This window comes from Pistacia vera, unplaced genomic scaffold (genome assembly GCF_008641045.1).
Source record: "Pistacia vera cultivar Batoury unplaced genomic scaffold, PisVer_v2 Contig205, whole genome shotgun sequence".
Lineage (NCBI taxonomy): Eukaryota > Viridiplantae > Streptophyta > Magnoliopsida > Sapindales > Anacardiaceae > Pistacia > Pistacia vera.
In genome coordinates, this window is record NW_022196008.1 from 921203 (window position 1) to 944752 (window position 23550).

At 35.2% G+C, this 23550-nt stretch overlaps 1 protein-coding gene across 1 annotated transcript; it reads right to left on the minus strand.

The window, feature by feature from the left end:
- Positions 1–19215: 19215 nt before the first annotated feature.
- LOC116128930 (zeatin O-glucosyltransferase-like) lies at positions 19216–20661 on the minus strand. Its single transcript, XM_031414679.1, has one exon. The coding sequence runs from the start codon at positions 20659–20661 to the stop codon at positions 19216–19218; it is 1446 nt and encodes a 481-aa protein (XP_031270539.1).
- Between the last annotated feature and the right edge of the window lie 2889 nt (positions 20662–23550).

A 23550-nucleotide genomic window follows, 5' to 3' on the forward strand; every position in this document is an offset into this window, starting at 1 on the left:
AAGCAGGAGACAAAATCTATAGATAAGATGACAGGTTGTGAGACTTCAAGCTGATACAATCCATCATTGATTGTGCCTTGAAGAAGAACAACTCTACTACACTTATCCTTTACCAAACAATGGTCATAATGAAACTCCACAATGACATTATTGTCTTTAGTAATTTGAGAAATACTTAGTAAATTCTTTGCAATATTAGGAACAGATAATACATTCCTAAGATGAATCAATCTAGTTGCATCATAAGAAGATACCAGTAGCATACCTATATGAGTAATGGGCATGGATTCTCCATTCCCAACTTGTACCTTAGATTCTCCTAAGTGAGCAGATTTAAGCACCAAATTGGATCCGTCTATTGTCATATGGTTTAAGGCCCTAGAGTCCATATACCAAGACTGATCTTGCATTGTTTGTGGATAGGCTACTACTTGATAAGAAGTTGTTGAGGTCAGAGGTGCTTCATTAGCAACTGTTCTTGATGTGAAACCAACAGAGGAATCAATATTGTTATTGTTATGAGATGAAGCACCAGGATAATATTGTTGATGTGCTGTAGGGGAGAAAAGTGTAGTAGCAGGTACAGTTAATTTTGACATGGGAGGATCTGAGTAATCATGAAAACTAGCAAAATTACTGGGAAAATTATTGAAATGATTTGGTGTGTAGTTGGTTGCAAACAAGGCTTAAGCAAGTTTAGCAAGACCTTCAATAATGACATTTGGAGAGGGACCTATTGAATTATACACATTAGGCTGTGTTAAAGGGCTATAGGAAGAGGCAGCAAACCCTTGATAATGTTGATCAAAACGGTGGTAGCATTGTATGGAAAAATGACCTGATTTGCCACATACTTGACATACTAATTATGGCTTAAAGTAGACTTGGCCTCTGCTCCTGCCTCTTACCATATTATTGTTAAATTGAAAATTTCTAGCAGAGTTGTTGTGCATTAGGTGAATAACCAGTTTTACCAAAGGCAGTTCCTTTGACAACCATTATGTCCAATAGACTGGAACATGAGTTGGAACACTAATATTGGAGCTGTGTGGATAACCATAGCCAAGAGCTTGAGCAGGAAATGGTACTGACATTTTTGGACCATGTGAGTTATTTAGAAGATTGCATGTGGATGAGTTGGTATTTTCTTGCTTTGAAGCAAACAGAGCATAATTTAAGTGCTCATGAAAAATTGACAGAGCAGAGTGTTGTAGTTCCAACTTCATTTCATGCTTGTGAAACATGAATTGACCTCTTGGATGCTTGCATTACTGCTATGATAGGTTAGGTTTGCTACTACAACATCGTATTCTAGTCCTAGACCATCCAGAATATACAAAAGCAATTCCTCATCTCCAATATTAACACCACTAGCCACTAACTCATCCCCTAGCTCTTTCATTTTTAGAATATACTCATTTACACTTAAGGAGTCCTTTTTGGTAGTCTGTAACATGTTCCTTAGGTGCAATGTTCTATCCTTTGAGAAAGATTGAAAATGAAGCTCTAATGTATTCCATATTTCATACGAACTAACACACTTAGCCACGTGTCTGAACATAGATTCAAAAATTGATGAGAAAAACCAGCTTATTAAGAATTGATCTGTTCTTTTCCAATTGAAGTACTTAGGCTTTGGCTTTTTCACTAATTCATCAGATTCTATAGATTTTTCAAAAAGAAACATGCATGGACAGATACTCTCACTAGTGATAAAGCCTTCAAAATCATGAGACGCTAGTGCTAGAAAAATTTGTGACTGCCAATGGCCGTAATTCTTCTCCAGAAGCTTTACTGAAATTGTGGGAAGTGTTGAATGAATAGCTGAGTTGTTTGCATTTGCATTTCTAGCTTGTTCAACTTCTGGTTTTGACACAAAATTGGAGGAATCAAGATTCGATTGAGCCATTGACACTTGTCTACAGCTCTAATACCGTGAAGATTGTTTAGCAGATTTGAAAAAGAAATAAAAAACAATGAAGCAATTCAGAGAAAAAGTAGTTGAGCTGAATTTCAGAAATTTTCATTAAATAAAAAATTAGTTACAAAACAGACAAAACAAATTTTATATAATCAGTTACAAAACGCACCATGTGACTTCTACTTTTGTCTTTCACAAAAACAATCCTACTCACTAACTTCTAAACTTTGCAGAAACAACCTTGCTTACTTACACTTATATCCAATAATTCTAATGTCTATCATTGAAAAACATCTTACACCCTGGGCATATTCCTAACATATGGACTATATGGAAGTCCCAAATAAATTATGATTTGAAAACATATCTTCTAACCTTAACCTGTATTAGACTTTGGGAAAGTTAATATTCAGACTTAATGTATTTGTCCAGGTTATGTTACTTCCTCTTGGAATATGATTATTTTCTTAGTTATTGATATTTTGCCAATTATTTGTCGAGATCCTAAAGTCTTAATGTTTCTATCGTACCCAGTTGTTTCAACCTTTGATAAAGGTCAACATTGATGGTTTGTCTAAAGGCAATCCAGGAATGGCACCTTGTAGAGGTATTTTTTTTGGGATTTTAGGATTCTCTTGGTTGTTTTGTTGCTCCTCTAGGCAATCAAACTTCTTATTTTTTACAAAAATTTATAGAATTATTTCTGCTACTGAGATTGCTTACTCTAAATGATGATTTTTTTTTTTTTTTTGGTTACAGAATGATTCCTCTAACACTCTAGCATGTCTTTCTTCCAACTCCTTTCAATGCACTTGGCCATTACGTAATAATTATATTAGTTGCCTTTAACAACTTGGCTCCATCACTTTCCAATATTCATGGATATAAGGAAGGAAATATGGCAGTAGACAAGTTAGCTAATATGGGTGTACAATGGGTTACTTTGGTGGGATTCACCCCCTTATGAAATTATCAATATTCTCCATCATAAATATTGGGTTATTTTCAATTAATGATTTATTTGATTATCTTTAGCTTGTATTTTAGGATTTTCTGCACTAGCTTGTATCCTATAATTCATTCATTTTGTTTTGATAATCTTTTATAGAGTAAACGACATGTTTCCACCCAAGGTTTGACGAAATCCCAAGTTAATACCCCTGGTTGCATTTATTCAACATTCCCACCCTTAAAATAACACTGTTTGATTTATTTTAACAGTTAAAGGATAAAACAATCATTGAATATAATTTGAAATTAAAACCTCAAAATAACTCCACGTCTCAAATTTCTCTTCAGCTCCTCTTAGCCTCTACCTCTACCACTACTGGGGAAAATTAATTGGTGCAGGTGAAATTAATCGATCCACTGACTTGAGAAAATCGTCGAGCAATTGGTGTGCGTCTGATAGGAGTAGTTGTGTTGGTGGTTGGGGAAGTGGAGAAAGCCCGAAAAAATACATCTCAATCAATCAAGACCACAACACTTCGCACAAAACAACACCAAAATGATGAGTCAATTTTGATTTTGGTCGCGGAAAATCGCTAGAATCCGACGAGTAAGAAAGCACGAACCTTGGTGATGGCCGGCAAAAGGTGAGCAATTAGGGGCCAAAAGGTTGGGGATTTTGATGAGGGATTGTTTGTGAGTGTAGTGGTGGTGTTGATTTTGATTTTGGTCTTTGGAAAGCTCCAGAATTTGGTGAGAAAGGTCGTGTGAACCCTCGCGGCATTGGTGTAAAATCGGGTGGAATCAGGTCGATAAGTGGAGGTTTTGGAGGTGGAAGGGTGGTAGTGCTTGTGGTGGTGATGGGGAAGGCCAGAGAGTTAGGGCCAATCCAAATGGGACTATAATCGGGTGGTGGTGAGGGATTACGATGGTGGTAGATGGGTGGAATGCTGGTGGGTGATGGTGACTTTGGGGTTTCAAGAGGGAAAGAGGAGCGTGGTTGTGGTTGTGGCTGTGGCTGTAGGAGGGAGAGAGAAGCGGTAGAAGAGAAGAAGGGGGAGATGAAGAAGAAGAAGATAGGAGGATAGTTTGGAAATTGCTCTATTTAGAATCCAACAGTACCTAACGATGTTAATTTAATGGTAGGAATCTGCAATAAATGAAACCAAGGGTATCAACTTGATATTTTGCTAAATCTCAGGTGGGAAATGTTTACTCTCTTTTATAATATGTTTTTCTTGCAACATAGATTTCTCCAACCCCTAGCTAAGGGGTAAGGCTTATTACGTCCCCTTAGCTAGGTGTGATATTTTCTCCCCCTCTTTATTATACTATACACATCACTTTTTTTTTTTTTTTTTTTTTTTCAAATTCTCACTCGAGTTGTAGTGCAGGTGAGCTAAGCTTAATTTGCATTCTACCCTAAGAAAAAGGGGAAGGGAAAGAATTTGATTAAAGGTGGGTAGAGACTATCGTAACACAATTTTCTCTAATCTGAAATGGGATTCCTATATTGAGTTATTGGTCTTGTTTCATCTACTTATGTCAAGGATATAAAGACAGATAAAGAAAAAAAATTTGAGGTCCATTTGGTATGACTTTTTTAAGCAGATCTTATAAAAGTAGAGTTTATTAAAGCAAATTTTATAAAAATATTGGTTTGTTATGGAGTTCTTTGGTGAGAAAAATCAATAGAGATTTCTTGTTTGAATCATCAAAGAAAAAACTTTAATAAACAAGAAGACAAAAGATAAATTTATTTAAAATCTTACAAACACTTTTAAGATGTATTTAAATAAGTAAAAAGAACTTAACAGTGTTTATAACATTGAATCAGGTTTTGTTTTGTTATATATATAAGATAAGCCTATCTAACTAGGTAATTTAGTATTTACTCTTGTTCCCTTAAGTTGGCAACACGGGTTTTTATGCTAATTTTTTAAAGGGGTATAAACATATATAGCCAACTTAAATAATTACACTTTTTCAAAATATATAGGATTTATTTAAAGTACAAATTCAATTATAAAATCCAATAATTTACCAATTATACTTTTAATGAAACAATAAATATTATATTACTAATATCTAACATTAAATTATATTAGACTTAATAATTCAGATTGAAAATAAAATTTAATAGTATGGTTTTGATAGTGTAATTAAAGCATGTTAGACCGTATTAGATGGTGTTAGACTTGACAATCTAGCACATTCCAATTATTTTTATCCTTACTAATTTTTTCATTGAAGAGAAATAAGTTAAATTATATAATTTTATGTCTAAATTTGTCTTTTAAATAAATCTTTAATATTTTGGAAATTAAAATTAATAAAATTATTTATATATGAAAATATTTCTTTTTTAAACAATTTGGAGCGGTTTAACATTTTGGCGTACCCAGGGAGGTCATAAATTGAAAATTGGGGATCGATGTTTTATCGATAAATGATGCAGTCCCCTTGGATTCATTTTTCGTGTATTATTTTCTTTTACAGCATAGAATATTGTAAGGGATTGAAGATCAAGATGTTTGGCTTTATTATGCAGTCATCGGTGGCAATTTTCTGTGTAGAATAGGACAAATCTTGCTCACAAGTGGATAAGATTGATGTTATGCAAATTCGTTATCAATCAACTAATCCTAACCACTTAACACATCAAACACATAGATCAAAACACACACAAAAAATCAAGCACAAGAACATGCGATTTTACCGTGGTTCACTTATTCAAATATTGAATAAGCTACATCCACGTTGAGCTCTAGGAATTTGGGGCTCATTGCACTAGAGATCAAGAACTTACAGATTACAACTGTACCAGAATCAATCACACAACTCTCAATCTTGACTAACCTCTCAAACCCTTAATCCCAAGAGAAAACCTAAATCAGCTTCTCTACAAATGAAGGAAACGCAACCTTCAACCTGTGATTACATAGATCATACCAAGATTACAAGAATTAGAGACTAGATTGAAAAACCCTAACAGAGCAAATAACCCTATCGCACAAAGGGAGAAGAGAGCTTTTGTTCTGTAGAATAGTGTGCTTATAGAGGTTGACTTGTAGGATGAATGCTGGTCGTCGGATGTTGATGGCTTTCAATGGTCAGGATAATCACATGTGAAGCTTTAAACAACAGCATATGAGGAAGTGCAAAACGCCAACATTTTTGGGCTTCACTTCAACAACTGATCTAATGGGGATGCAACTAGTACATTAAATTCTAAATTAATATACCTTAGGACCCATTTTAGTGCAAACCAGTGTTTTGATCCAAGATTAGATATGAAATGACTGAGTAGTGATATGCTAATCATGAATACATAATTGACCCTATGGCATTAGCATAAGGGACATTTTCCATTTTTATTAACTCAGAATCAAACTTAGGGCATTGAGATTTACTAAGTATAAAATGGTTGGCTAAAGGTATGGTTACTAACTTAGATCCAGCCATGCCAAACTTTGAAACTAGTTTTTGCAAGTAAGAACTCTAATTAAGTTTTAGTTCATGGCATTTCCTGTTCCTATGTATTACCATTCCTAGAATCTTTTTAGCACATCCTAAGTCTTTCGTGTCAAACTCAGAATTAAGTTTTCCCTTTAACTCATCTATCCTAGACTTAGATTTGCTAATCAAGAGCATATCATCCACATATAATAGCAAATACAAAGGCATACCATTATTCAAAGCATAATAGAAACAACTATCACATTTACTCCTATTAAAGCCAATGCTTAAAATAAATGCATCAAACCTTTTGTACCATTGCTAAGGGAATTGTTTTAGTCCATATAAGGACTTATGCAGCAAACACACATGATTGGGAAGTCTTTTATCTACAAATCCAGTAGGTTGCCTCATGTATATTTTTTCCTCAAAGTTACCATGTAAAAAAGCAGTTTTAACATCTAATTGCTCTAGTTCTAAGTCATAATATGCAACTAAAGACAACATGAGCCTAATAGTTTTATACTTAACTACATGTGAGAAAATTTCATTAAAGTCTATGCCTTCCCTTTGTGTGTAGCCTTTAGCTACAAGTCTAGCCTTATACCTAGGGGGATCAGAAAAGTTTATACCTTCTTTTACCTTGAATAACCATTTGCACTCCACCAATTTCTGGTCTTTGGGATTTGGAACTAGAGACCAAGTTCCATTCACCTTCAAGGACTACATTTCTTCTTCCATTGCAGCCTGCCTTTTCTCTGTCTTTGACTTGATTGCCTTCTCATAGCTATCAGGTTCAGTTGTCAGCACTTCAGCTCCAGCCAATGTAGTATAGATTAGGTCAGCATAGGAATATCTGGCTGGTAGTCTGATTTCCCTTTGGGTTCTATCTCTAGTCAGTTGATACTATGCCAGAGATTCCTCTTGAGGTAATTCGAGGTTCTCTACTGGTTCATCTTTAGAGTCATGATCCAAGGCTTCCACTTCAGTTTCTACATTAGGATATCTCTACTAATGGTGATTTTAATCCTTAGTGCACTTTTTTCCCACAACTTGTACCCTTTTGTTCCTTTCTGATATCCAAGGAACACAAACTTTAAAGATCTAGGTTCAAGTTTTCCTTCATTTGTGTGTGCATAGGCTGCACACCCAAAAACCCTAAAGTGGCTCAAGTTAGGCTTCCTTTTAGGCCATCTTTCCTCAAGGCATATGAAATGTGTTGCACTAGAAAGGCTTCTATTGACTAAGTACGCTGTAGTGTTTAGGGCTTCTCCCCAAAAGGTCGTTGGTAGGCTTGATGTAAATAGTAGACATCTGACCTTCTCTAACAATGTTTTATTCATTCTCTTAGCAACCCCATTTTGCTGAGGGGTATTCCTAACTGTTTATGTCTCAATATGCCCTGATCACTATAGTAACTGTCAAACTCTAAATACAGAACTCCAGCTCATTATCTGTCCTAAGAGCTTTAGCCTTTTTATCAGTCTAATTTTCTACACTTACCTACCCAATGCCTCATCCTTAGTCTTAAGTAAGTATACCCAGACTTTCCTACTATAGTCATCAACTATAGACAAGAAATAACTACTGCCCCCATGAGACTTTACTATTTCAGGCCCTCACGAATCAACATGCAAGTATTCTAAGTAGTTTGTAGCAAGGTGAGTCCTCTTTTGGAAACTCAACCTATGTTGCTTCCCCATTATACACGTTTCACAGAATTCAAGAGCATTAATTATATCCTTACCAAACAGTCCCTATTTACTTAGAGTGTCTAAACCTTTTTGGCTCATGTGGCCTAACCTTAAATGCCATTTCTCCGTAACAGTGAGGTTTGTAGTAAGTAGTATAGTATTTAAGCAACTAGAATAGTGATTCCCACACAAAATGTATAGCCCATTTCTTTTTACCCCACTAAGAACTATGTTGCTACGCCTATAAACATTTAGGCACCCATTTACAGCCTTATAACAACACCCAGACTCATCTAGGGTTTCTAGTGAGATTAGATTCCTCTTTGGTTCTAGAATATACCTAACCTTTAGTTTAACAAATTTCCCATTATTCAGCCTCAAGGTTATGTTACCAACTCCTTGAACCTTACAAGCGTTGTTATAATCCATGAACACAATCTCAAGGTCATTTGCTTCAAAATCTTGGAACCAATTCTTATTTGGACTCATGTGGATTGAGCAACCGAAATCCAGTACCCATTCCATTACATTATCAGACTTAGACACAATCAGGACCTCTGATTCTTCAATATTGTGTTTAGTGGAAGCTAGATTACTCTCAGTGTTAGCATGTTTCTATTTTTTAATCCACTCAAAACAGTTTTCCTTTAGATGGCCTGTTTTATTACAGTAAAAGTACTTCTTAGTTTCCCCTTTAGGCTTATGTTAGTTTTTACCCTTCTTTTCGTTCCTAGGGCCGTTAGCATAGTGAGCATTACTACCCATCTGACTTGTCTGTCCCTTACCCTTAACAAACAGGTTATTCCTACTTCTCTTTTGAACCCTAAGTTCTAGTTCCCTATCTTTTAGTCCATAAACAATTAACTCTACTCTAGGGATAGTTCCAGTGTACTACAATGTATTCTTTACCACCTAATACTCCTCAATTAATGAATTCAAAAGAATCATGGCTAGGTTGGAATCACTGAGTTCTTGATCAGTACCCTTAAGAATTAGGGTCATTTTCAAGAACTCATCCAGGTTCTCCTCTACAGTCCTAGAACTATCCATTTTATAAGAGAATAAAACACCCTTCAAATATGCAAGGTTAGGTGCAGATTGTGAAACGTAAATAGATTCAAACTTACCCTAGAGAGTGATTAGTGTTTCAAACCCATCTACCTTTCATAGCACGCTGTTGAAGAGATTCATGATGATGAGATTGTAGGCCTCCTCATCAACCTCGACTTTCTTCTTCAACTTCTCATCTGACCACTTGGTAGCATCTTTTTCTAGCATGATTGCCACTTTGTTGTGAGACAACAATGCCTTCATTTTCTTTTTCCAACTGCTAAAATCGATCCTCCCATCATACTAGGTGATCTCAACTTGTGTTGTACTCATAGTTAGACCTAAGTGATTGTGTTTGGTGATTACTCAACGAAACCGTAGAAATCAAGATCGATTTCTAATTTTCAAGAAATTGATAAGTTGAATTTAGCAAATTTCTAACACTAGACTCCACCGAGCCTATATTTTTTACAAACCCTAGATTTCAAGAATAAGAAACCCTAGAGATTGACAACCCTAACCTTGCTTTGATACCACTGTTATGCAAATTTGTTATCAATAAACTAATCCTAACCACTTAACACATCAAACACACAGATCAAAGCACACACAAAAAGATCAAGCACAAGAACACTCTATTTTACCATGGTTCACTTATTCAAATATTGAATAAGCTACATCCATGTTGAGCTCCAGACTACACTAGAGATCAAGAACTTACAGATTACAACAGTACCAAAATCAATCACATAACTCTCAATCTTGACTAACCTCTCAAACCCTTAATCCCAAGAGAAAGCCTAAACCAGCTTCTCTACAAATGAAGGAAACACAACCTTTAACCTATGATGACATAGATCATACCAAGATCACAAGAATTTGAGACTAGATTGAAAAACCCTAACAAAGCAAATAACCCTAATCGCACGAAGGGAGAAAAGAGCTTTTGTTCTGTAGAATAGTGTGCTTATAGAGGTTGACTTGTAGGATGAATGCTGGCCATCAGATGTTGATGGCTTTCAATGGTAAGGATCATCACATGTGAAGCTTTAAACGGCAGCGTATGAGTGAGTGCAAAATGCCAACGTTTTGGGCTTCACTTCAACAATTGATCTAATGGGGATGCAACTACTACTTTAAATTCTATATTATTGTCGGGTTTACCATAAATTAACAATGACCTATATATACCCAAAAGTCTTTTAAAAATTTGGAAACTTTCTAAGATCCATTAATGATACCGCATAGCCACTTTTTCTGTATTTGGTTTTCGGTTCTCGTACTTAGTATAAAATTTTTGCTCGGAATATGTTCAAACTAAGAAAATCTTGAATTTTACATAAAAAATAAAAATTTCGAATAGAGTCGTTTATGTATCACCCCATAAATTAATTATAACAAGTTGGCTCTTCAATTTGCCAAGAATTAACAACAGGGAATCAATATATAAAAAAAGTATATAAGTTTCATAATCATATATAGGAGAGAAGTTTTGTCTTAGAATATTTTAAGGTATTGTTCAAAGAAAATGAAGGGTGCGCAAATGGGATTAAACAGCAATGCGTTAAGAAAAAGCTAAATATATGTAGCTCATGTATTGCGAGAGCTCCTTTTTCTTATTATATTGAATGTGCAGACAATTGAGTTTTCGTCCAAGAAAAAACAACTTGTTATATATTATACAACATACCTGTACTTAGATTAATTACTTTTTAATTAATTAAACAAGAAACCTCACTTTTGCCTATTATTGGTTTTATTTTTCTAGGCTATTGTGAAGAAATCCAACTGCAAGTTGGGGATGAAAACATGATATAAATATCATGTGGCTCATTAATGATACTATGGTACATACATAAAAAGAAAATTCTGTTGATATTAATAACGATGATGTGTCATATATGCCCCACTAACTAATGAATAAATATCATACATACATATATACTATTTTTCTCTTTTTGTCACTTGGAACTTATTGGTTTATTGTAGGTGACATGGTAGCTAGCGACATTTGCCAGACACAATCTCTTTCCATATATAAGACTATCTGAAACAAACAAGAATTTGAGTTTTACAAGTATTGAAACGTTCAAAGACTGGAACACAAGGTTTCGGCGATTATCATCTATTGTTGATAATATCTGCTTTGCTATTATCATAACAAACAACACTAATATTAATATATGAGTGACACTGCATATAAATATTTTTATAGTATAATAAAACATTTCTATAGTCATAATGGTAGTGTGGATTAAAGTGTCAGAATTCAGAAGTTAAGGGCTTAGCAAATATTTAACTAAGCAAACACAAAAACGCTGTCGTTTTGTGTTTTTCTCTTAAAGAGAACAAATATCTGTATCTGTATTTCACTTTCCCCTTTGTCTCTTCACACTCTCTGAGCTACTGATTCACTTAAGTAGCAAATCCTAACTGTATTTTATTTATTCAATCAAATACACGAAATTGAAGCTTTGTTTTTCTTTTTATTTTTCTCTCAATTTACGAATTTCACTTGGTATCAGAGTTATCGACTAACGTCAATGGCGAACATCTCAAACTCGAATCAATCTGGCACAAGTCTTGAGAAAATGATTCTCAACTCTTCCAACTCAATCAGCTCAGCTTTTCCGTCAAGTCTTCAAGTTGTTACTCCGAAGCTGACCAGAGATAACTACCGCGACAATTATCGATTCTGGAAGTCACAAGTTCTGTCAGCGGTGGGAGCTCACGATCTTGAAGATCATCTTACAGGTCTTGTCCCTTGCCCTCAACCTTTAATTACTGTAGATCTTGAACGTTTGAATGAGTTAGGAGAAACTAGATCAAAGGAGAAAGTTAACCCTAGCTATATTTCTTGGAAAAGAACTGACAAATTTCTAGTGACTTGGCTATTAGCGTCGATCTCAGAATGTATGTTTGCTTCTGTGTCAAAATGTCAAGCCTACAATCAATTTGGCTAACCCTAGAAAGTGAGTTCTAAATGACTCTAAATCCAGAGCACTTCACCTAAAACCTTACTCCAAACCACTCAAAAAGGAAACCTAAGCATTAGTGATTATGTTAAAAGATGAAAGGAAAGCCGAAAGTTTATCAGCTAGTGGCCAAGTGATATCTGATGAAGATTTATGCAATTTATTTTAGATGGACTAGGCCCTGAATTTGATGCAGTTTTGTTAACCTTACTTCAAGAATTGAGTCCAAATTCGACTCAGTACCTTACAAGAAGCACAATATTTGCTTCAGAAGTTATGAAATGAGAATAGAGAGGTTCAATGCAGATTTTCTCAATAGTTCTGTCAACAGTTCTGTCAATATGGCTGCTGTAAGTACTCCGGGTCTCACACATCCACAACTATACCAATGATATCTACTGGTAGTTTCCTGTAGCACACAATTTTCCTCTATCCAAACTACTGCTGGTTCACAACTGTATAATCAATACCTGCTCATGTCAACTATTCGGTTCCTCATGTAAATGCTTTATTGATCAGTTTTATGCATCAGCCTATATTGGGCAGTATGGAGCTCCTATACAAAACTATAGACCACCTACCATTCCTTTTTTTGGTAGAGGCAGAGGAAGGGGAAATCCTAAAAAAACCCATTTGTCAAGTTTGTAAAAAATGGGCCACACTGCTGTGCAGTGTTATCATCGGTATAACTCTACCTACAATGGAACCCCCTCACTTTGGGAGTACAAACTATGGGAGTAATCAGTTGGTATTGGTTCTTCACCATCAAACCAACAAAGTCATTCTCTTGCCTCTGGTCCTAACCTGCCTTCATGGAAATCAAAACCATGACAACAATGGGGTGGTATCAACAACAGCAGTTTGTCTCACCCTTTACCCAACAACAACACCCTACACCAACCATTAATCACACACACCTTCAACCTTTAACTCACCTAGCCAACAAACACATAACTCATACAATTTACCTGCTCAACACACATCCAGTCAGCAAACACATTCCTCAATCCTAATCAGCAAAAACATTCTTCAGTTCCCAGTCAAGCCTATTTGCTGTTCCCCATTCCCTGCCAAATAACCTGTCTCCTACTTTTCCCACTCACATCACATCACATCAACTACCATCCAAGATCCAGCCTGGTATATGGATTCTGGAGCAACAGATCATGTTTTCAGACCTGAACCAATTAAGTGCAAGAAGCTATGATCGATGGATTAGAACAGCTTCAGGTTGGCAGTGGTGAGTTCCTTAACATCTCACATGTTGGTTTTTCCCTCTTACCTAGTACATTGCAATCTAAATCCTTATATTTGAAAAATGTGTTGTGTGTTCCTCGTATTACAAAAATTTACTTAGCATTTCCAAATTTACCAAGGATAATAATGTTGTGGTTAAATTTTCTGCTGAATGTTGTTGGTTAAGGACAAGGTTACCAATCAAGTGCTGCTGCAGGGAGACTCTAAAGCTGGGTTGTATCATTGAATTTTCCATCTGCCCTGTCCTCGCTGTCTCCACCTTTTAATACCTTCTTAGTCTGCTCCAGTCTCCTACTCAAGTCACTCCAATAAGTCCACTAATGCAAGAGTACATTAGATAGTTTAGGATCTGTTGAAGTTTCTTCCAAAAACAGCACAGACAGTTTAGATTCTATTGAAGTTTCCAACTGTACAGTCAAAACTTAGTTTTAGTCATCGCCCCTTTTATTACATGTGAGAGATAACAATGAATCTCATGTAGCTGATTTTACTTCTAATAATTGTACTTCTTTGCTGAATAATAAAAATACAGTTCAATGCCATTCTGTTCCTTTACATTTTACTACTGTGTGCATTGATTCTGATTCTTTGCATTCTTTACATGTTGCTCAACTACATGCTAATAATTTGAATGATACAATCTCTAATAATTCTACAACAGATGCACTGCATTCCATTCACTTGCTGATACTTCACTTTCTCTTGACAAAACTAATATTTCATCTGCTGGTCTGTTACATGCTACTTCTTTATTTCATTCTGATTTGATATGATACATTACACTCTAAATTGCATGACTTTAGTGCACCTTGTCCACAGCCCTAGATCTCTGCATCTAGTAAAACCAGTAACTCTGCTTTACTTTGGCACAAAGAGTTGGTCACCCTCATGCTGAGGTGTTTCACAAAATCATGGAACAACTTCCCAAATCAACCTCCACCTTTAAGAACTCCAGCATATCATCTACATTGCCTTTTTGTGATGCTTGTCACCTAGGAAAAATGCAGGAATAATTTTCCCCTCTCTCACTCAAGAGCTACTTCTCCCTTAGAACTTGTGCACAGTGATGTTTGGGGATGAGCCCCTATAATGTCTTTTGAAGGATTCCAATATTTGTTGCATTTATAGATGACTTTAGTAGGTTTACCTGGCCTTTCCCTTTAAGGACTAAAGGTGAAGTTAGATCCCCTTTATTAGATTTCATCACTTAGTGAGAGACAATTCAACACCAAACTTAAGTGTCTACATTCTGATCAAGGAGGAGAGTATAAAGGACTTATTTCTTATCTAACCAGTTGGTGAATTCAGTTTAGACACTCTTGTGCCTATGTGCATCAACAATGGTAGGAGTGAGAGAAGCATAGACATGTGGTGGAAACTGGACTAACTTTGCTTGCTCATGCTTCAATGCCTTTGCAATATTGGTGGAATGCATTGATACAGCAGTGTTTTTAATTAACAGAATGCCTTCTTCTGTTCTGAATTTTATCTCTCCTTATCAAATTTTATTTCATAATTCTCTCTCTTATTCTACTTTAAAAGTTTTTGGTTGCACTTGCTATCCTTATTTAAGAGATTATCATCAGCATAGTTCAATTTTCATTCAGAAAAATGTGTTTTCTTAGGATTAGTTTGGTTCATAAAGGGTACAAATGTTTAAGTTCTAGTGGTAGAGTTTATATCACACCAAATGTTAAGTTCATGAGCTGGAATTCCTTTGATGACAATTTTAATCTATCAACCTCTACTTCCAACATTTCAGTAGAGTCTCATACTGCCACACCTATAATTAGCTTTCCTTTTGAGTCTGTTAAAATCAAGTTCTGCTGATACAACCTCTGTGATGGATCTCTACCTGCCACTGTATCTTGTGGTCCTTCGAATTCCTGCTCGCAAATGATCAGCATGATTCAACCTCAGCAGTTAAATCCTCTTCTCCTATCTCTGATGCATCTCTTGCCTCAAAATCACCTTTTTTACAACCCTTTCTTGAAACAGATTATTTTTCCTGTTCAAACTCCCAATCTCAGTCATCAAACTCACCTTAAAATTGTCCTTTAGTTGTGGATTTTACTTCCTACTCTACCTTACCTCCTCACAACTCCACCAGTAACAGTTCTCTTCCCACTACCAACCTGAAACAGTTCCTAAGCTGTCACAGTCTACTGCTGCCCCCCATTAGTCAGTCATAATATCCATCCAATGACAACAAGAACCAAATCCCAGAGTCTTCCCCACCAACTTGGCTTAATATCTTCCTCTACCTCTGCTGTGTTCCTGAACCATGCTCTGTTAAAGAGGCTCTACAAGTATTGAATGGCAAGAGGCAATGAACAATGAATTTACAGCCTTACTTAAGAACAATACCTGGTCTTTATTGCCTCCTACTGGTGATATGAATATTGTAGGCAATAAATGGGTATTTAGAATTAAGTATAATCAAGATGGATCTCTACAAAAGTACAAGGCTAGGTTGGTTGCTAAAGGGTTTCAGCAGACTCCTGGCTTGATTATTTTAAAACATTTAGCCCCGTTGTTAAACCTTCCCATTAGAATAGTTGTTACGTTGGCTGTCACAAATGGGTGGGATATTCAGCAAATAGACATCATAATGCTTTTCTGAATGGAACTCTAAATGAAACTGTATTCATGCACAACTGAAGGTTTGGAGCATCCTCAGTATCCTGGTTTGTCTGTAAGTTAGAAAAAGCCTTGTATGGTCTTAAACAAGCACCTAGGGCTTGGTTTGACAAGTTAAAGGAAGCTTTATTGAGTAAAGGTTTTCAAAATTCAGTGCAGATTCCAGTTTGTTTATTTTTCAAGAAGGTGATCAAAAGACATATCTTCTTACATATGTTGATGTATCTTGATAACTGGAGGGAACACAACTTTAATCCACACTTTGATCAAAGATCTTAATGCTCAATTCTCCTTAAAACGCTTGGTCAGTTCACTACTTTCTTGGTAATAGCTGTTAAACTGATCAGGGTGCTCTTAAACAAACTAAATTATTCTTGACTTGTTGGTGAAACAAGAATGGCAGATGCACACCCTTGTTCTACACCATTAGCAGTAGGTACCAAGCTGTTTGCAGTTGATAGTGAATGCTTTAAGGATCCAACTTTGTATAGAAGTACAGTGGGAGCATTGCAATAACTCACACTCACCAGACCTATATTAGCTTCATAGTTAACAAGTTAAGTCAATACTTGCAAGCTCCTACAAAATACAATGGCAACATGCAAAAGGGTTCTTCGATATCTCAAAGGAACTCAGAATCATGGCCTTCAGTTTAGACCAGCAGCTTCTCTAAATGTTGAGTGTTATCTGATGCGGATTGGGGCAGCAATCTTGATGATAGAAGGTCTATAGTGGATATTGTATCTTCTTAGGTCCCAATCTGATTCAATAGAGCTCTAGGAAACAAAGGTAGTTGCTTTGTCCTCTACCAAAGCTGAATATAGGGCACTAGCTCACACAGCAACTGAAGTTACATGGTTGAAGAATATTTTTTCAGAATTAGGCCTGATTTTTCCTCAGGCACCTGTTAATGGTGTGACAATCTTAGTGCAGGGGCCTTGGCTGCCAATCCTTTATTTCATGCCAAACTAAGCATATTGAGATTGATGCGCACTATATAAGAGATCAAGTATTGGCTAAACATTTGGTGGTCAATACGTTCCTACAAAGTTACAAATTGCTGATATATTAACAAAGGCACTCTCTACAGTTCAGTTTCAAGAATGAAGGAAAAACTTACTGTGATTCAGTTACCCTGTTCTAGCTAAATGTTCTACTGTATTATCTTCTGCTGAAATGTTTGATTGAAATCATGGGTCTGCTGAATATTTCTAAATGCAACTGGAATTCTCAGTTTTTCTAAATGTTTGATTGAAGAAATCTAATCTGCTGCAATGATTCCTGCAGATTGTAGTTTGTATGAATTTTGAGAAGTTAATGAATTCGCAGTTTGTTTTTTTTTTTTTTTTTTTTTGTTTGAAAAATCTGCAGATGTGCTTCAATGGATGATAAGTTTGCATGTATTCTGAAGTTTGTGTGTGTTGTTTTGGTTGCTTGCTGAAGATTGGTGTTTTACTGTTTTCTTCAGTTGTGTGACCATTGGATGTTAAATTCTGGTGCAGTGCTGCTGGATGATGAATTCTAGTGTAGTGCCTGCTGGATGATGGATTCTGGTGCAATTGTTCTTGTGAATTTTACGGGGTGTTAATTTGAAGTTCTGATGCAGTTTTTTTTTTGTTCGTTGCACTGGACAGATGTATTCTGAAGTTTGTGTGTTACTGGTGTTCAGTTGCTAAAATGTTCTGATGCAGTTGCAGTTCTGATGCAGTGTTTTGGTTCAGTTGCACTGGACAGGTGTATTCTGAAGTTTGTGTGTTACTGGTGTTCAGTTGCTGAAATGTTCTGATGCAGTTGCAGTTCCTGATTACTGCTGAATGTGGTTTAGTGAAGAACTTGCTAAAAATTTGCTGCTGAATGTAGTCTGGTGAAGACTGAAGCACTGGATATTGAATGTTGGTCTCCTGATTACTGCTGAATGTGGTTTAGTGAAGAACTTGCTTAAAAATTTGCTGTTGAATGTAGTTGGTCTCCTGATTACTGCTGAATGTGGTTTAGTGAAGAACTTGCTAAAAATTTGCTGCTGAATGTAGTCTGGTGAAGACTGAAGCACTGGACATTGAATGTTGATCTCCTGATTACTGCTGAATGTGTTTTAGTGAAGAACTTGCTAAAATTTTTTTTGTTTTTGGAGGCAATTTGTTTTGAGTGGGCATGTGGATTAAAATGCTAGGTTATGGAAACCTGGACCAGGGAGTTAGATTTGAGTGCGCATGTGGATTAAAGTGTCAGAATTCAGAAGTTAAGGGCTTAGCAAATATTTAACTAAGCAAACACAAAAACGCTGTCGTTTTGTGTTTCTCTCTTAAAGAGAACGAATATCTGTATCTGTATTTCACTTTCCCCTTTGTCTCTTCACACTCTCTGAGCCACTGATTCACTTAAGTAGCAAATCCTAACTGTATTTTATTTATTCAATCAAATACACGAAATTGAAGCTTTGTTTTTCTTTTTATTTTTCTCTCAATTTACGAATTTCACTGGTAGGACTAAACTAATTTTATTACTATGAAGAAGTTATAATTTAATTAATATAATTATAAAAATTATTGTTTTGATTTAGTTAAATTTATTGTAAGTGGTATAGAGGTAAAATATGCACTACATTAGTAATTAACAAATGGAGCATGTCAAATTCAAGGTATAGACTTTGGTAGAAGAGACTATACATACATGTTTGAGAACTTGAGGATGATAGTACAAAATACAAAAAAAATTCGTGCCAAAAAGCTCTAAACATGTTTGAGAACCTAGAAATATTTTAGCTTCAATAATAAAATGTCTATGCTAGCAAGTTATTACGTACCCGCAAATTCAAACATGTAATAATAACTTTAAAGCATAAATCATTGTCTCAAACAACTAAAATAAATATTTTATTTTATCTTAAACCTTTAATATAATATAATATATATTTTTTACAATATACAAATGATTATTATTATATGAAGGCAAGTTCCTTAAGACGAGACCTAGAAAAATTATAATTTATTAAAATGTAGAATTTATTTTTATTTATAACTGGCTCAAGTTGGGATCAGAATTTTTGATGAATCTATTCATTTTATATTGGGTAACTTTGTATATAGATAATATTATTCTTAGTAAAAATAGAAATGAAAATATCTCAATTACTTCTATAATGAATACGTTTATCAAAGCAACTTGATTATGCAAGTAAGTTAAATTTTATTTGAATGTATGCATGCCATTCTGAACACAAATGACTATCCAATACGGTGGACTATTTTCCCTTGTTCAGTCCACAAAGGCACTAAAGCAATTTCGAACACGAGCTAGTGATGTGAGCAACGAAGGAATCGAGCTCCATGCGGGAAACTCCTGCTTCATCCATTGATTCTCGCACTTTTCCACCAATTTCTGCAGCTCTCTTCCTCATTTCATCTCCCTCCTTCGATGCCATTAATCTTTTCACAACATTTTCGACTACCTCTGATGTTACTGTCTCGTGCCGCTCTGCCCAGTCCCTAACAACAATTCCAAGTTTCAGTACTTGTGTTATAAGCACTGCGTTTCTGGGTTGATCAGAATGCATCGGCCATGCCCCTATTGGCACTCCCATGCTTATACTCTCCATGCAAGAATTCCACCCACAGTGACTCAAAAATCCGCCTGTTGCTGGATGGCCTAAAATTTCAAGTTGGGGCGCCCAGTCTCTCACTATCAATCCCATATCTTTAACTGAGTCTTCATATCCTCTTGGGAGCTCAACACTTCTCACTTCTCCATCGAACACGTCTCCTTTATCAGCATCTCTCACTACCCAAATAAACTTTTGATTGCTTTGCTTCAAGCCAAGGGCAAGCTCCTTGATTTGCTCATCGTTTAGGGCAGTTGTTGTCCCAAAAGACACATAAATCACTGAGTTTGGTGCTTGTTTATCAAGCCATTCAAAGCAAAAATGACTGCTATTTGAGCCTTTAAATTTAGGTATTTTCACAGGGTTGAATGGCCCTAAGGCCCAATTCTTAATTTTTGATTCCATTGTTGCTCTATCTAGCAAATCCAAGTAAGCATCTTCTAAGACTCTGCAAGAGTTGTAAACATTCCCAGAATTGAACTTTTGGTAGTCGTATTCAGACGCAACCGAATCCAAGAACTCTTTGGTGAAACAATCTTCTAAGGAAGGGATGTCTTTTGGGAATACATCATTGGCCTCAATAGAATTCCCCATCGTTTCCAATATGTACAAGTAAACAGTAAAAGCTGATACGCTATGAAAAGAGTAAGATTCTATATTGGGGATTAAACGAACTTCTTGAATCACAGATCCCATCATGGAGTCATGAATGACAATCACTTTTCTAACCCTGGAAGAAAGATTGCGTAAAAGTTGAGACAGTGGCTGACGGAGGTGTTTAGAACAGTCAAAGCATGGTTGCATATGAGAAGGAAACTTACATGTTGCGCTGGGATCAGGAGGGGGGGAAAGAAATGAAGGGATTTCGAAGTTATGAAAATGAATGTTTGCAGTGGTGAGTGGGTTCCAGCCGTGGACCCGAAGCTTGGCCTGGCGGTTGTGGGAGGCGGTGCCTACGTAATGAACGGGAATATCATAGGAGAAGATGAGGCGGGAAAGTTGGAGGAGCTGATTAAGATGGCCTTGTGCTGGAAATGGCACCACCACCACAACAACTTCTTCTTCTTCTTTAAGTACGCCATTTTGGCTATGGTTTTGGTTGTCTTCGTTGATTTCCATTTAATTAAATTTAGAGAGAAGATTGCGAATAGCTGTGAGGTTTGATGCTTCTTGGTTGTATATATTTGGGTTTATATACGTTCAAATATATATTTATATATATTATGCAAATCAACTATCAGTAATTAGTAATTAGTATTTAGTTTTTATTTTTTGTATTTTAATAAATTAATAACTAATCTCTTATTTTTTATGTGTACCATCAAAACTTCAAGACATCCAAACTAAAGTCAGAGTCTATATATTTATGATGATGATATGAATTTATATGTCTTTGATGACTCTTGTCAAATTATATTTGCAAATAATGACTTTGTTAATTGAGAAAACAGCGGAAATCCTGTTATATAAAAGGAGGTACTATCACTTATACTATATATTCAGAGAATAAGTCAGGCATGACAAATAGAAAAGTACATACAATCAGCCGTGAAGCTGTAACTATGAGGATTGGTTTTTAAGTTGCTTTCGTGTTTGGGTTTATACAGTGAAAATCAGGATATTGTCAAAAAAAAAAAAAAAAAAAAAAAAAAAAAAAAAAAAAAAAAAAAAACCAATTTAATATTGATTTAGATACTCATTTTAGTTTATGGTTAAAGATATAAGTCAAAATTACGTTGGCAAAAAACTATGTGAATTTCTTTGTCTGAAAAGTAGCGAAACGACTATTATAATAAAAGTTACTATCACATTATGTTTAGAAAAAGTCAAATATTTAGGAAGTTTATTATATAATAACGCCTATTAATGAGGCTTATAACTTGTAACTATTTATCTCTAATAGTATCTCCAAAATGCTTTTTATTTTAAAAAACATCTTTCACATAAATAAAGAGTCTCTTTATTAATTTCTAAATATAAAGAACAAATTTTTTATCCAAATCCAATAGACTCTTTAAATTTAATGAAGATACTCTTTATTTTTAAGAAAGAGACTTAATAGAAGAGAGAAGTAATAAATAAAATACATAAAAATTTATAGTTTATTAATTAAAATTAGGATAGAGAGTGAAATTTGACTCTCTAAATGAAGAGATTCAAACTCACTCTTTAATTTATATTTAAAGGATAAAAAGTTTATTAGACTTTTATTTTTATGGAAAGACTCTTTATAATAAAGAGCTTGGGTCATATGAAAAACCTTTTGAAGATGCTTTAATACCCTATTATTTATATTTATATTTAATAATGCGCACCCGCAACGATAACATTGAGAAACTTATCTTTCTTGATCAAATGAAAATTAAAAACTTTGTTTGTTTGATATATGAGTTTATTTAGAAATGAAAAGCAGACTGTAACTTTATTGTAGATGGAGTTTGTTAGAGTTCTTGAACTCTATTCATTATTAGGATACCAATTTTTAAAGTGTAGCGGAAGATTTTACCAAGTTGATTAATGGTTACCAAGTTATATAAGCATGAATCAACAATCATAAGCAGTAAATATAAAGCACACAAGTATATACATGGTTTGGCTAAAACCACTCTTAGCCTACATCTATGGGACATAGTACAAATCGAAGCTAATCCACTATAACAACAAACATTACAAGAATTGATTTTAGCTACAGCAAAGTGAACTCTCTATTCTATATTACACTAAACATCACTCTTTGAATCTCTAATGCTTCGTCAATTCTATGGTCACTTCACACCAGGAACAATCCCAGAGAATGCTTGAGCTCCACCTAAGTTTCACACGTCGAAGTCACGTTCCAACATCAACAATGAAACCAAGTTCCAACCGTCATTCAACAAAGATGAAAGATGATGAGGTTTTAGCTCAAATACATATATATAACCTGTTAAGGAATAAACTCTCTAAACAGCTTAGAGCACAAGCAATATGAATAACTAGGTTAGCTAAACAAATAAGCAAGAATGAGGATGATATAGGCCAATTTAGTGCTCAATAATTCTTGCTAAGTCAGCAGACAAGGGCTGGCATATGTTGGTCCAAAAATGAAAAAGATTCCACCAAGCTTTTTGGACCACAACCAAAATGGGAAAAAACTTATTTCCCTAGACCATTTGAGGATTTTAGGACACCTGTAAGTGGTTCTTATGACAGCACAACAGATAGGAAAAAATATCTTAGCTATTAAGTAAAAAACGCAACTTGCACAAAACTATTTCAAACATGTGATGTTAGCACAGAAATAAAGTGTGCACACATTCGAAGTAAAATGTGAAATAAAATCTACCATGCATATGTCTAATAAAAGTGTGCAAGCAAACATCCATTGTGCACATACATGAAATGAAAATGCAAAAGGCATAAGCCTAACATAGCTGTACGCATGGAGGAAAAAAAGAATTCCGACTTTTTGTTAGACTATAAACATATTTTTTCTCTTTCTTGTGCAATCACAAACAAAGTCTTACAACTTTTTAAGACCACATAAGAAAATTGTGATACCTGTAAAGTTAGCTCACATAAATATACCATGAATCAAAATTAGCTTGATGGACAAGACAACAAAGAGAGAACATCACTTGGCACAATGAGTTAGACAAGAGATGCTAGCGCAGTAAAAGAAGTGTCCACACACTTGAAATAAAATGCGAAATAAACTGCAATATGCATACGTTTGACATCAGTGTACAAGCATAGAATATCTATGCACACACCATAACACAAATTTGACAAAAATATCGACAAATGGTTAATAGGAAGTTAAAAGAAGGCAAAATATCAAGTCCACAAGTTCATCAAATTTTAAAAGTACTTTGGTACTTGCTACAGATCTTATTCATGCTTCATGTTGGGAATCTACATGCACTTTAACATGTAAATTTTTTTATGACAATCATAACATTGAGGGATCCGCTTCACTACTAAGTATTTATATATTTTTCAGCAATGTTATGCTTACAACTGAGTCAT